At 57.8% G+C, this 14,835-nt stretch overlaps 2 protein-coding genes across 4 annotated transcripts in view; both read left to right on the forward strand.

Annotated features, from left to right (window-relative positions):
* The window catches only part of DOCK3 (dedicator of cytokinesis 3), a 480,644-nt gene extending 469,865 nt beyond the window's left edge, over positions 1 to 10,779 (forward strand). For 2 of the 3 annotated variants that reach the window (XM_034658385.1, XM_034658386.1), the window contains 5 exons: positions 1,890 to 2,008; positions 3,172 to 3,259; positions 7,025 to 7,147; positions 7,685 to 7,767; positions 8,553 to 10,779. In XM_034658385.1, the coding sequence (XP_034514276.1) occupies positions 1,890 to 2,008; positions 3,172 to 3,259; positions 7,025 to 7,147; positions 7,685 to 7,767; positions 8,553 to 9,062 (923 nt within the window). In that variant the 3' untranslated portion in view covers positions 9,063 to 10,779. The remainder of the gene's footprint in view (positions 1 to 1,889; positions 2,009 to 3,171; positions 3,260 to 7,024; positions 7,148 to 7,684; positions 7,768 to 8,552) is intronic. The other variant, XM_034658384.1, reaches the window with a different exon arrangement.
* On the forward strand, positions 9,083 to 14,798 carry MANF (mesencephalic astrocyte derived neurotrophic factor). Its single transcript, XM_034657209.1, has 5 exons — positions 9,083 to 9,120; positions 11,883 to 12,435; positions 12,545 to 12,872; positions 13,621 to 13,748; positions 14,505 to 14,798. Exons 1-5 carry the CDS (start codon positions 9,083 to 9,085, stop codon positions 14,733 to 14,735), a joined length of 1,278 nt encoding a protein of 425 aa, XP_034513100.1. The 3' UTR covers positions 14,736 to 14,798.
* Positions 14,799 to 14,835: the final 37 nt, after the last annotated feature.

Consider the following 14,835-nt stretch of genomic DNA (forward strand, 5'->3'; position numbering starts at 1 on the left):
TGTTTAAATATTTTCACGAAAAGTAGCCATCACTCTCTGCTCCCATGGCATTGGCTGCCCAGGGCTGAGGGCAGTGGGAGAGCAGTGGATGGCAGAGTTGAGGATCTCGGCTGTAGCACTGAGCACCCCTTTGTTATAGCGCCCGAGGGGCCTCCACCCGTGGATTCAGATCCTCAGCAGAGCACCTGGGGCCTGCAGGCTGCTGTCCCTCCTCCTAGCACGACCCATATCAGGACCTTGAGTGTGCAGATCTGGGGTTGGTCTGGTGAGCCAGGCTGTGACCTCTGTGAGGTCAGGGACCGTGGCCAGGAAGGCAGTATGCCGTGTTCCAGCTACATGCCTGGTGTGGGATGGGTGTTAGATAGAGTCGGCTGTAGCTGCATCGTTGTAAGGGCGCATGTCTCCTTCTGAGCATCCCAGTGGAGGGAGTCCTGTCCAGAGCTGTGGCTGCCGGGGCTCACGGAGCTTTCAGTTCCTTGCTGGGAAGGCACTATAGGAATCAGTGGGATTAGGAGCTCTTTTCCATTTGTCTCTAAATAGCCACTACTGATTTTTATTATATCGACTTCTGCAAAGTATTTAAGCCTCATCTTCTGGGTCTAAAATGAGCACAAGAGGGATATCTCAAGGACTCTGGGGGCAGGCTGACTGCAGATAACTTTGTTAGTTGTGCCTGATGGTGCGTGCACCGCAAACTCTAAGGAAGGCCCCAGGGACCCTGGGCTTCAGGGACACAGAGCCTCCGGACCTGCAGGGTCACCTCCCAGATGGAGCCCAGGGGCTCTCCAGCGTCACTATGAGCACACCACAGGAGGCTTCCCAGCACTCGAGCCAGCCCGAGGCCACCAGGAGGCCAGTTTCTCATGGACATGCTGGCATCTGGCATGATGAGTGGCAGACATAGGGGGATAGGGGGGCCTTCCAGATCATCTGTTCTCAAGGAAAGCCAGCAAGTTATTCTGTTTCTGTGGAAGGTCCCCTCAAGGACCATGGGTGACAGGTTCCTGGGCCTACAGCTATGGGCTGTATGGATGGGGACTGGGCCACAATTTGTCTGGCCTGGTCTTGCCTCTGTAACAGCCCCTTGGCCAGAGATCACTACAGAAGCCTCACAAGAGAAGAGCATGAACCAAGTCAACTCAAGAGACTGGGTTCAAGGCCCACAACTCCCAGACTAGCGCCATGACCCCCGAGTTCACTGAAGGGCAAGTCTCAGAGTGAGAATCCCTGGAGAGCCATCTGTGGGCAGTGCCCTGGAGCCCTTGCCAGTCTGGCTCTGGGGCAGCAGTAGGATGGCCAGAAAGGCAGAGGCCAGGCCCTGAGGGCCTGGAACTGGGAAAGAGAAACCTCAGGGTAAAGGTGCTAGGGAGTCAGCTGAGAACAGGGCCAGTGGTGTCCGGAGACGGTAAGTGTATGGAGACACAGTGCGTCAATGACAGCCGTGCCACTGTGTTACCTGAGTGTCTCTGTCTCTATGTGATGGTTCCATTGCAAGCTGGCCTATGCCCATGCCTGGGCCCCCTGAAAGAGCCCACATCCAGGTCACACCCACCTCCCGAGAGTGCTGGGTGCAGGGGGCCTTTTGGGGCCTGGTTCCAGTCCTCAGTTCTCCTCATGATCTGCCTCTGAGTGTGGTGAGGGGGCTCTGTCAGTGGGCCTGCATCACCCCCGTCTGCAGTTTGCCTGCCTCGGCCGGGACGTCAGGTGTAGCCCCTCACCGCCATCTCACCAGCAGGCCCTGCTTCATTCCTCCTGTGTTTGCTGAGCTCATCCTCCCCCCAGCTGCAAGGGGACACCGACCCCGGTTCCCTGGCCCCCAGGATGCTTGCCCACTGGGCCCTCCATCTGTGGCTCGTCACCTGTGCGTGATTGTTCTCACTTGGTTACAGGCTCTCCCTCTCTGCCAGATAAGTACCGCCACGCCCGGGAAATGATGTTGCTGCTGCCCGCGCACCGGGACCGCCCAAGCAGTGCCATGTACCCGGCAGCCATCCTGGAGAACGGACAGGTAGTAGACCCAGACCCCAGACTGCCCTCTGCTACAAGTGTGTCGGCCCGGCCCTCTCTCCTTGCATCTGCTAGGCTTTCTGCAGTGTCCTCCCTGCCCCTTTCATTCTGCCATGAGACCCTCAGAAGGCTGCTGGGCCCCTGGACGGGGACTGCGGTGGCTCTGAGGATTGGCAAGCCCCACGGAGTGTGACTGGAGGGAGAACGGTGGCGGGTTGGAGCCACCATTGCTTGTGTGACTATCTGTCCTTCTTGCCCGCCTCCTGGACTCCTCATCCCAAAAAAGTCTAGCAGAGGAAACTGGTTCTTTCCTGTCCTGAGAAGGCAGTGGTGGACACGGGTCTGGAGGATGGCCTTCCTCCCTGTGTGTGTGAAGGTCATTCTCACTTGGGCAAACTGCCTCTTTCATCCATCCATCCATCTACCCAGAGCCCGTCGCAGCCTGCTGGGACTAGTCCACACCATTTGCACAGCTCTGCAGACACCCTACCTGGGGGCCTTGAACCAGAAGCTGTGGGGATTATCTCCTTCCCCTGCCCAGTCTGCCTGCCCTTGTATCAGAGTCCATGAGAGTCACCTCCAAGCAGCTGTTACCTTGCCCAGAGTGCCAGGAGCTGCTCCGCGGCACCTCCGGATGCCTGGTCGGCCGTGCCAAGTGGCGGGAGCAGGCCTGCTTGGCAGCCACCCATCAGAACGGTGGGTCCTGTCCGTGACTTTCTGGGATCGAGTGCTGCCCTTACTCTCAGTGCTGACTTGGGCCGGTGTGGGGGCCTCCAGGAGGCCAGGCCTGCCAGTGCTGAGGGGTGAAGGGGTCCCTCAATCCTTTCTGCCGGTGGGTCTCCCTGGCAGGACAGAGGAATGTAGTTAGAAACCCTCAAGGGCCTGTGTCCTTTCTCTTGGCTATGCCTGAGACAGCTTGGAGCCCAGCCAGGCATGGTAGGGAGCTGCCTCCAATGTTGACATGGCAGCAGTCAGACCCAGATAGCGAGGAACAGTCCTCCTATGGCCGGCCTGAACTTCTCAACACATCTCAAGCATGAGCGGTACCACTGCTTTGATTTCCCTGTCTTCTCTTAAAATGTCCTGGCTCCTGGGCCCATAGTCTTCCCCCTGAGGTATAACTGGTTTTTTTCACCCTCTTTGATATTTTTCTCCTTCCCTCAGCTGCCAAATTTCCAGCGGGCCCTGTTCCAGCAAGTGGTCGGATCCTGCAAACCCTGCAGTGATCCCAATCTGTCTGTGGCTGAAAAAGGTATTGTTCCCCTTCCCAGGTGGCCTCTCCACCCATGTCTGTCCCCATCCTGAGCGTCTGACTCTTGTCCCTGAGCACCAACTGGCCGAGGCTGTGCCATACTTCAACAGGCCTGTCTGTCTGTCCAAAATCCTGACCAATTCCTGTGCTCACTGTTAAACTGACGTCTGGCTTGATGCTGTTTGGCTCCTGTTCACTTGTAGATTTCCCTCCCTAGGGTCCATCCTCAGAGAGCCCCAGCTGCCCTGAGCCCACCTTTATGGAAACTCAGGCTGCTGTGTTCAGACTGTGGGCAGTCACTCCCCTGGGCTCCTCCCAACCGGCCCCAGAATGCAGCAGGCCCTATGGCCCCTTTGGTCACTCTCAACTTGGGCCCTTAGGTACCTCTTCTCGTTGCCCAGAATAGGCCTATGGCCGAACAAGCCCCCAGAAGAATGGGAAAGACAGGCCGTGGCAAAGTGAATTTCCCAGAGACAGTCCTCTCCAGGGGAGCCCAGGTCCTCTGAGTCCAGTCCTCCTGCAGCCACTCTGGCCGGCGGCTGCTGTGAGGCCATCTTCTACGTTGTGAGCCCATGAGCTTGGGCATGAACTGGGCAGTTAGAACAGAGGCTGTTTGGGTAGTGGACTTTTACCCAGTGTTCTGCCACAGCAAGCTGATTGAAGAAGCAGACTCAGACCCACAGGGCCCTGGCCCAAAGCCCCACTGTTGGAGATCGAGTTCATTTTACCGCAGAGCAATACCTACGCGAGGACTGTGCTAACCCACCTGCCCCCAGAACCCAGCCCCATACCAGTCCCTCTCCCTGTAGCTTCCCCTCCCTGTCCTCCCTCTGTTGGAGTTCAGGGCACACTCAGTCCCCGGGAATACAACCTGCCGTCCCATCAGAACCTGTCCCTCCAAAGCTGTCATCATGTTGTCCATTGCACCTCCTCACCAACTGCTGTCTGCTGTCCCCACTGTCATTAGCCCTCCCTCTCTCACCACAGAGGACGGGCCTCTCTGTGTCTTCTTTAAGGAGACCAGACACAGGGGCCACAGCCTCAGTGGCTGGTAGGCATCAGAGCCAGGTGCTCGACCGCAAAAGCCATGGAGATGCCGGCTGAAGATGCCTTCCTAGCCTCAAGGCGGCGCATCCCTGGAACATGCAGCCTACCTGGACCCTGCACCTGTTACAGAGGGCCTCAGTGGCCAAAATCCACTTGCCTTTTCTTCGCCTGAGATGCAGAGCCATCTGACAACTAACCAAGAGCACAGACGGGCTCAGAGCTCGAATGGATGCTGGTGGCCAGACCGGGACCCCACGCCAGCCAGACACAGAAGAGCACTGGGCCTCAGACCAGGCTGCAGCAAGAAGCTGGACACGCCCACCCCCAGGTGTGGGAAGGAAAGAGGCTGAGCCCACTGCAAGCATGCCCACACCACAGTGCCAGCGCTTCAAGGGTAGCAAATGAGACACTTGCCTAGCGGGAACACACAGGCCAGAGTCATCGCTCCCTGAGTCTCTACCTGGATCCCCCAGGGCAGGAGCTGTACCTACTCGTCACCATTCTCTCGTCATCAGGATCCCGAGTCCCACAAGGACTCCACCTCTCACTTGTGGTCCTCTCTCTTTGCCAGTGACTCCCAGCCCAGACAAGCCTGTCCTCGCCTGTGCAGTGGGGACCTCAGGCCAGCGCTGGACCTCTGTTAACAGAGACAGAGAGAGAGAGAGAGGGAAATGGCCAGGCCACAGCAAGGGTTGTCCTCTTCTCCTAGGCTAAGTCACTCCATCTTAGCTTTTCCACTAGCCCCAGTGTACTCGTGCCACACAGCAAAGGTCCATGGGCCTCTTAGCTCATGGACATCGGGCTGCAGGGTGAACTGGATGGCTTCTGGTTCATGCAGGGACTCAAGCAGGCGCTCTTTGTAAAGCCCTGCAGCCTTGCCGGCTTCCTTCCCTCAGAGTCTCCCTGCCCGCGGTTCCTTTGGGCTCTTGTGGGTGAATTTCTGTGGCCCCACAGTTCTTCCAGGGCCTAGATGTGCATGTGAGAGCTTGAGCTGTCAGCACCCCCTTAGGGAAGCTGACCAGACCCACCTCCAAGCTTCTTAAGTTCTGAGATTTGTGGCTTTCTTCAGTGCTGAGGACCCAGAAGCTCATGCCCCATCTTGAGGACAGTCTGTATGGGAACAGGTCTGTCCTGTCCTTTGGGTGCCTTGGGCTCCCTGAGGAGGCCTTCTGGTGGAATCCACCTGGTGGTGCTCATCAGATTCAGAATTCTTTCCTCCCATTAGGCAACAGCTGAGTGCCTGTGCACCCGGCCACTGTCACGCCCTCCCTCCAGCCACCAGCCGTCAACCCACCCATGGGACTGAGCAGTCCTGAGAACTGAAGCTGTTCAGATAGTGGAGTTCTGCCTTGTGTTCTGCTGTAGGCCCACTCCAGTTCCAGACCAGTGGGGAGGAAGAGGAAGGACATCTTGGACCCTGTGGGCCTGGTCCCTCCTGACCACATCCTTCTTGAAGGCTAGATTCCAGCTCCTACCCTTCCAGAGCCTCTTAGGTCCCATGAGGCCCTAGCTTTTCCTACCTGGAGCGAGGAGAGCCCGAACCCCAGCCTCCTGAGGCACAGTGTAGTTACAGCTGCCTGAGAACAAGGCCGGCGGCTAGGTGCGCGGGCTGTGAGCTGCTGGCCTGCTGCTGACAGCCCAAAAGGGAGATTATGTTTCCCAGCTCTATCCGAGAAAAGGCACATTTCTTGTCGGTGGTATCTGGTCTCCAGGAGGAGTTGGCCAACAGGATTGACCTGTCTCCTGCTGCTCTGCTCCTGCAGAGAGACACCCTCGGAGCCCAAGGTCTAGCCATTCCTCATTGCATCTCCTTCCTGCAAAGTCACTCACCCCAGCCATGGCTGGGGGGTGGGGGTGACAAGTATTCTGGCACCGAACTCCTTCCTTAGCATAGGTGGACACTCTTGGTTTCCCTTTGTCCAGGGCCCACTCTTCCGTGTATCTACGACATGTAGGTGCCAGGAATGGGGCCTCTCTGCAGGCTTCAAAGCACCCTTGGTTCCACAGTCCTCCCTCTTCTTGGGAAGCCACCGGTCCAGCCAGACCTGAGCCACAACTCTTGGGCCATATACTCTTTCATCCAGCAGGCATGGTGAACTCGAGTCCTTGCCTGAAAACCCCTTGTGCTTCCGAAACCCAGTCAGCGGGCAAAGAGGCAGAGGGATGGGCACAGCTTCCTTGCTACCACAGGCCCTTTGGGAGCCAGTCCCTGCCCACCCCCTGGCCATGCACTAGCTCTAGGAGGAGGCAGTCTCTGCCTCCCACCCACCGTGCTTCCTGCTTTTCCCACTGGGTCAGGGCAGTCGGAGAGCCCTGACTTGGCTCTGGAGAGGAGCTCTGTGACCTGTCTACTGTGTGCATTCTGTCTCCTCAGCCCGTTCCACTCTGCTCTGCTCACTTCTTCTGTTCTCTGTCCTCTTCCTGGCAAGTCCCAGAGGCTGCAGACATTCGCTCCTTGCTGTCCTCTTAGCTTGCCTCCCCCTAAGTACTCTTTAGACGTTAGTTCCCTCTGCTGCCATCCTCGTAAGCAGCTCTGTCTCTCCCCCGTGGGCCACAGTGTCTCACTTGGCCAGCATTTTTGGGGGGCTGGCATACCACTCCCACACGTGCTGGGTACGTAGCACACAGCTGGAGAAGCCAGAGGCTGTAGGACGGGCTTCTCCCTGAGGGTGGCTCAAGAAGTAACCTGCCTTCATGCCATCTCTTTCCACCCCTCAGCGGTGCCAGCAGCCCCCAGCAGCTGGAGCCTGGATAGCGGAGCCCAAGAGGCCCAGCCCTTCCTGTCTGCCCACATGGGGCGCATCCTGCCCCCCCCCGTGCCTCCCCGAAGCCTGCTGCATGGTAAGAAGACTTCCAGCGGGTCCCCCAGATAGTCCCTGGTTTCAGACTCTACTCAGGGGCCAGGGCAGAAGCCCTCCAAACTAAGAAGATGGGCCATGTTCTGGGCTGACTCAGCCAAGGAAACAACATCCCCACCACAGGAAGGATCCTGCTGGTCTTTGGGGTCAGTGAGGTTTCCAAGTACAGCAGGTGAGCTCGGTCAGGCCCTCCCAGCCAGGGGGGCCGAAGACAATGGAACTGACTGTGCTGAGCCCGCTACCCACCAGCCTGCCGGAGAGCTGCCAGTTGTCCATGGCCTGTCATCCCGTGGGCTCTGACATATTCGACCTTCTTGACCTTTTGTGTGGCACAGGTGTCTTCTACTCCAGCAGCCTGTTCTGGAGAACTCCAGTGAAAAGAGAGGTTTTCCTGTGGCCTTCAATGCTGAGGGGTCCCCAGGAGACTCTTCCCACGGCTGCCCAGTTGGCCCAGCAAGATGTGCTGACACACAGCCCCGGAGGGGCCCCGGCTGAGGCTCTGGTTCTGTTCCCTTTGCAGGTCACTACTCCCTACACTTCGACGCCTTCCACCACCCCCTGGGTGACACGCCCCCGGCCCTGCCTGCCCGGACTCTGCGCAAGGTAATGTACTGAAACGACAGCCCCACCAGGGCGTGAGAGGAATCTTCTCATCTGCCATGGAACCACCTGGCTCTACAGGGTGAACTGCAGCCCTCCCCGGCTCCTCTGTGCCGGAGCGCCCAGCCTGGCGGAAGCTAGGGGTGGCCAGAGCCCCACTCGAGATGCAGATGCTGATATATCCTGCAAGCAAGGCGATGGGGACAGGGGGATCAGAGGGTCCCGGGGACAGCAACACACAGTACCCAGAGTGCATGGGTGAGGGGTAGTGAGGGGCTGGGGGCTCCTTGCTGCTGCCACGAGGTATCAGCACACTACAATTCAAGAAGCAGATACTCCCATGGTAGATGGTAGAGCATTTTAACTAGAGTCCAGTCAAAAGCAAGAGGCAGAAGGCAGCAAAGCCTCGTGAAAACTCACTCATTTTTCTGCACATTGGAAAAGATGGACTCAGCCGCAGATTTTAGCAGCAGAGTCCATTCATCTGGCCCATGGTCCCTGGGGTTCTTTCTGCTCTCCCCACTGGCCTAGTGACCCAGCCTTTCTGCCAGCACCTCAGAGCCACAGGATACAAATGACTAGCGGTCAGGGCAGGGCCATTTTTGCCCACAGAAATACTGCTGATTCTGGGGCTCCACTGGCTTGCTGGGAGCAGGGGACACTGGGGGGCGGGGCCGAAGAGACAAATGGGCAGCTGACATGTATGGGCGCCCGGCGCTCTCTGCACACGGCGAGCCCGCCTACCTGTCTGCAGAGAGGGTCTAACACGCCCACCCTTTCCTTTGCAGTCTCCTCTCCACCCTATCCCGGCCTCCCCCACGAGCCCCCAGTCGGGTCTGGATGGCAGCAACTCTACACTGTCGGGCAGTGCCAGCAGCGGCGTGTCCTCCCTGAGCGAGAGTAACTTTGGGCACTCCTCGGAGGTCCCACCTCGAACCGACACCATGGACTCCATGCCAAGCCAGGCCTGGAATGCCGATGAAGATCTCGAGCCACCCTACCTCCCTGTCCACTACAGCCTCTCCGAGTCCGCCGTCCTGGACTCCATCAAGGCCCAGCCATGCCGAAGCCACTCAGCCCCGGGGTGCGTCATCCCTCAGGACCCCATGGACCCACCTGCGCTGCCACCCAAGCCCTACCACAGCCGCCTGCCGGCCCTGGAGCACGAGGAGGGCGTGCTGCTACGCGACGACGCCGACAGGCCCCGGGGCCTGCACCGCAAGGCCTCACTGCCCCCTGGGAGCGCCAAGGAAGAGCAGGCCCGCCTGGCCTGGGAGCACGGCCGAGGGGAACAGTGAGGGGCAGGGAGGCGGCCAGGATGCCGCCCGCAGTGAGCAGCTTGCCCAACCACTCCAGGTCTGAAAAGCAAGTCCCCCCCACCCCAGGGAGCCAGAGAGGCCCGGCACTCAGGAGAGAGCCACCCCGAGTCTACGTTCTACTGCCGTGAACTCGTGTGTTGCCATGTGCAGAGGCCACAGCAGCATGAAGGGTTGTGGCTTCTCTTTTTATTTCATTTTCTACGTTTCCATTTCTATGGGTTTTCCTTTCTTTCCTTTGTGCAGTAGATGCTTTCTTCCTCCTGCAGTTCCAGACCACGTGGAGCTATATGGAGATATTGCACAGACAGAATTGCTTTGCAGCTTTGCAGGGCCCAGGGGTCAGAGCCCAGGCCCTTCCTCCAGGGCAGAGAGGCACAGAAGAATGGAAATTGCACTAGGGACTTCTTCCGCTGCTGCATGGACAAAAGAGCTCATGGTTGTATTCAGGGATTGCAAGGACCACGTGGACTACATGTCACAGGTGGACAAGGGAGCTACAAAACATTTTGCACAAAAGCCTACCCACCGGCCCACTCTTCCGTCCAGGAGTGTGCAACTGAGGGGCTGCTTGGGCCAGCCTGCCAGCTCAGGCATGTGACCTGGCCTAATGGCACGCCCAGGGCACACTGCCGGGCTTCCGTGGGCCAGGCCTGCCTCCCACTCTACCTTGGATTTTTCCCTCCATTGCTTTTATTTCTGACCATTTGCTCCCTTCCACTCTCAACACACCTCATGCCCTGCAGGAGCCCCCCTGGCAAATGGGTCTGCAAAGGTTATCTCCCACCCTCTGGGGTTTGAGTGGGGGTGTGGAGCCAGAGGGACTACCCTAGCCACCTTCCTCCCCCGGGCCCAGAAGGCCAAGTGTTGAGAGAAGAGCTGGCATAGGAGTGAGGCTGGGGTGTGGCCGGGGCCGGAAATCCTCTGAATTTTCAGAAGTGGCCAGAAAGCCTGTCACCCAGCTCCTGAATCAGGGATTTTCAGCACTACCTCTGAGCAGTGGGGCTGGCTGCCCAGCCAGGCTTCCAGCCCGAGGACTCGCGGTTAGGTGCAGCAAGCTCCTGGGTAAAGAGGGTGGGAGGGAGCTCCTCCTTTTGGAAGCAGAGAGCCATGCAGGTTGAATTATCCTCTCCCAAGTGACCAAGTGCAGTCTCGTCCCCCATTCCCCACCTCAATCCCCCCACCCCCGCTCCAGGCCCACAGGGACCACCACTCAGGGTTCGGGGCAGGCAAGAGGCCAGTTTCTCCAGCCTCCCCAGTCTGTTGGGCAGAGCGCAGTGGTGTCTTTATAGGAAACTTTCAGGTCAGGGCAGTGATTTTCCTCTTGGTTTATTATTTGGGGGGATAGGGTGGGGTGGTAGTAGTATTTTACCAGGGTGCTTCTAAGTTACTTAAAAAAAATAGTCTACAGACAAAATATTTTTCTTTCATTTGCCTGAGTTCATTACTTTGATGGTCATAAGGTGGCCTTCTCCTTGTTGAGCAGGTGTGTTATCCCGTAGTTCTCTTCTGCTGGCCTGACTCCGTGGCCAGGCCCCGGGCCCTAGACTCCCATCCCTTCTCCTACAGTCCCTCTTTCCAAACAGACAAGGCCGGTCAGGGTGTTCTCTTGTACACAAACGCCAGCTTATTGAACAGGAATGCCAGCAAGTAACCTACTGGGAAAGATGGAGGGCCGCATCACCTTCAGGGCCTCTGGGGGGTGCTTCTCACCAGTGTGGGTCTTTTCTGACACTGTAAGGATGGCTCCAGGCAGAGTGGTCGGTCATGGCAGCCCCAACCTCAGAGGGCAGGCCTGGAACATCTGGTGTTCACAAGTGTTAAGAGGGTCGGGGGCTAGCTCTGGATGTTGAGTCTTAGGTAGGAGGGCATCTTTATAGATTTTAGGGCACATCTGAACATCAATCCCTGGACAAGGCAGTCATCACATAAGAACATCGACCTTCTCCACCTGGTGGGATAGGATGGTAGGGAGGGGAGTGTGGGTTGGTTTGGCCTTGCCTTTTTATGCAAGGTGAGCTAGGTTTGTGTTTTCCCTTTCCATTTTCCCTAACTGGATGAAAAGGACATAATCCAAAACCCTTTTGTTGGAGAATCCCAGTCTGAGGGGAAGTGGGAGGCCAGAAATGAGAATCCTCTGAAAAGATTGTGAAATACTGATTTTCATTCTTTCAAGCTTATTTGTAAATACTTATTTGAATGCTGTGTATTTGTACAGGAATTTGAGCAAAAAATGTATAGAGTGTGATGTCCAATTGGTTTTCAGCCCTATAAATGTGTTTTTAACCTCCAGCATTCTGTGCTTATTTAAAATAAGACTTCTAACCATTTCTTTTGTGTATTTATGTTTTAAAAAGTGATTTAAAGATGATCTTACCTGTAACAGAAAGCAAAGTTAAAAGAAAAAATAATTTGTACTAGTGTCCCAAGAGGTATTTTACTGTATATATTGTGGTAGCATGTTCTAAATCCAACAAGTAATGTGAATTTTAGATGTAAATATCTGCCACTTGATTTTTCCCCTTTTCCCCACTCCCTTGACTGCTGTGATGTGAATTAAAGATGAATACCTGATACTGACCCACTGAATTCACTGAATGGGAGCAGCCCTAGAGCCCCTCTCCAACCCTTGTCGCTGGGCTCCAAGACCTTTAGCCCCATAGAAATCTCTCTGCAGGGAGCCCAGAGCCAGCCTTCCAACGTCCTGCCTTGAGACAGACAGCACTTGAAAGGAGGGCAGCCAAAGAAGAACCCCCTTCCAGTGCCTGTCCGCTGACTTGGCGGGCCCCTAACCTACTCAAGAGGCGCCCCCGGCAGCCAGGGACCCCCCCACCCCCGGAGCGGTCGGCTGGGAAGCCGGAGGCGGCGGGCCAGCCCTTTAGCTCCCCACCGAGGCGGGCCGGCTCGGATCGCACAGCCTCGGCGCCGAACCGGGCCAGGCGCTTCCCTGGGGCCTAGGACGGCAGCTCGGAGGGGGGCCCTGCCTCTGGGAAGTCCTTCAGCCCAGCGTCCGTCCACCCAGCCGGTGTCCGGTCAGCCCAAACAAGGCGGCCTCCGGCCTAATGCGGACCTTCGGACCTGGTCGGCAGGCCTCGCGGGCGCTCCCCGAAGCCTAGGTCCCCCACCACGGGATCGCTTGAAAAAACGAAAAGGAAAGGAACTTCCCCGGAGTCTGCCCTTTGGGCCGCGGCTGACTCGAGAGTCGCTGGCCTGCGCCACGAGTCGGGGCCCGGGAGGAGAAGTCCGCGGGATTTCTCGGGCCGGCGTGGGGCCCAAAGCAGGGGGTACTCTAGGCAATTCAGCAGGCGCGGGGTTACGGCCGAACCCCACTCCAGTCCGAGAATCCAGGCTTCAGGTACCGCCGCTGCCCCTACTCAAGATGGCGGCCCTGGCCGCTTCCGCCGGCCCCGCGGCCGCCTTCCTGCCGGACGCCCTGGTTCAATCAGCGGCCGACAACTGTCTAGGGCCAAGGGCGGGCGACGCTACCAGCCAATAGGGAAGGGCAGCGTGGAGCCGCCCGTCTGGGCTCCGAGGCGCATGGACCAATAGAAGTGCGGCGTGTGGGAGGGCGCGGGNGGGGCCCCCCCCGCCAATGGGGAACTACGGCGCGCGGCCGGGACCTGGAGGTAGCACCTCACGGCGGGCGCGGTTCAGTCGGGCGGCGGCGGCGGTGGCGGCGGTGGTGGCGGTGGTGGAGGAGGAGGAGGATGTGGGCCACGCACGGGCTGGCGGTGGCGCTGGCTCTGAGCGTGCTGCCAGGCGGCCGGACGCTGCGGCCGGGCGACTGCGAAGGTGCGGCGGGGCCGGGGGCCGCGCGGTGGGACCGGGGTTCGCGCGCCGGGGCCGGCCCGGCGGCGGCGCTGAACACGACGGAACGGCCGAGAGGCCGGAGCTGGAACGGGAGGGGGCGGCGGCCGGTCCCAGCGGGGTCCGCCCGAGGACGGGCCGACGCCAGCCTAGAAAACAGTTCCTGGGCCTAGGAAACTGGTCCGACAAGAAAGTTGGGACTAGATCGTGCAGAAAACTTGGCTTGACATTGAGATAACGCCGGAGTTTTTGTCCTTTCCCATCACTGGGCAGAGGCTCTCCCTGGCTCAGGTCGGGAGCCCCTAGGGCCGGCCGTGAGCACTGCGCCGGGTCCGGTGGGCTTGCGAAGCCGCACCTCGGGGTTCGGTGTTATGTTTGGAAATGAGAAGCATTTGGATCGTTTTTGTCTTCGCTCTCCAGTTTGGCCTCTTACGAGGTCACACTGAGTCCATCTCAAGGACACGTGTTCAGTCTCGGCTTAAACTTTGTGGAAGGAGCAGGGAGGAGCCGTGTGTGGGTCATTGGGTGATGCTCGTTCCCCGTGTGCCCTGGGTGTACCAGGGGACCCCAGCAACCTGGAGCTGGGTTCTGTCGGCCTGCGGGCACCTGAGAAACCCCGGTGATGGGAAAACTCACCTCCGTGTCTCCTATTAAAATTGCTGACGGAGTTCCCTCCTGGTGGATTGGGGTGCAACTTGGTGATTGCTGAGCATCTTCCTTCCCTCTTTTCCAGTCTGCATCTCTTATCTGGGAAGATTTTATCAGGACCTCAAAGACAGAGATGTCACATTCTCACCATTCTCTATTGAAAAAGAACTTATAAAATTCTGCCGGGAAGCAAGAGGCAAAGAGAATCGGTTGGTGAGTAGCTGGTCCCCCTCCCTGCCTGGGCCTGCCCACTTGTGTTCAGGAGGTGCGCTGTTGTGTCAGTATGCTGGTGTGGGACTCCTGTGCTTTCATGCATTCTGCAGTTAGGATATTTTTTTTTTATCATGTTAGTACTGATTAAGCACCTACTGTGTGCTGGGCACCGGGAGGATCAGTGGGGAGAAAGGACAATCAGGCAAACAGATGATGCCGTGGGATGAGTGTCCCGGAGAAAATGACCAGGGTGCTCTGGCTGAGAGGGTGGGTGCTGATTTAGGCAGAATAGTCAAGAATCTCTCTGAGGGAGAGTCATCGTTGGGGGGCAGGGTCAAGGATGCGGGGAAGAGCCTCCCAGGCAGAGGGAACAGCCATTGTGAGCACCAGAGGCCATGAGCAAGGGCACAAGAAGATAAAGTGGGCACAGGGTGGGCTAGGGCCAAATTGAGGACAAGAGCCCTAACAAAACGATGACTTTTATAGCTTTAATTTCCCTGGTAGTCGCTGGTTTGTCTGTCTCTGTTTAAAGGTCTGAAACTTGGTGACTCGTAAACTTACTTGGAGGCTGTCAGCTCTGGGACCGAGCATGTATTAAGAGCCCAGGGTTTACGCTGACCCATCTGACTGCCAGGACAGGCAGGGTGTGGGAACATGAGGCCTTGCCAGGACAGAGGTTTTGAGATGTCAGTGTGTTGCGGAGGAGAAGGCTCTCAAGTGGAACCGCCTGAAGGCCATTGTCCTCTCTTGCTGCAGTGCTACTATATCGGGGCCACAGATGACGCTGCCACTAAAATCATCAACGAGGTGTCCAAGCCCCTGGCCCACCACATCCCTGTGGAGAAGGTCTGTGAGAAGCTCAAGAAGAAGGACAGCCAGATCTGCGAGCTAAAGTACGGTGAGTGTGGCCAGGCCTCACTGAACCACCACAGAGCCTCTGCGCTCGGGCACTATGGAGCTGACTTTCTAGCTGGGAGAGGCAGCTGAGAAGATAGTGCCGCGGCCAGTGAGTTCGGTAGCCGGGTCGGTGGTGGTGGGAGGGGTACGGATCTGGCAGAAAAGGCCTCACGGAGGAGGTGGCGTTCAG

This window comes from Ailuropoda melanoleuca, chromosome 4 (assembly GCF_002007445.2).
Source record: "Ailuropoda melanoleuca isolate Jingjing chromosome 4, ASM200744v2, whole genome shotgun sequence".
Lineage (NCBI taxonomy): Eukaryota > Metazoa > Chordata > Mammalia > Carnivora > Ursidae > Ailuropoda > Ailuropoda melanoleuca.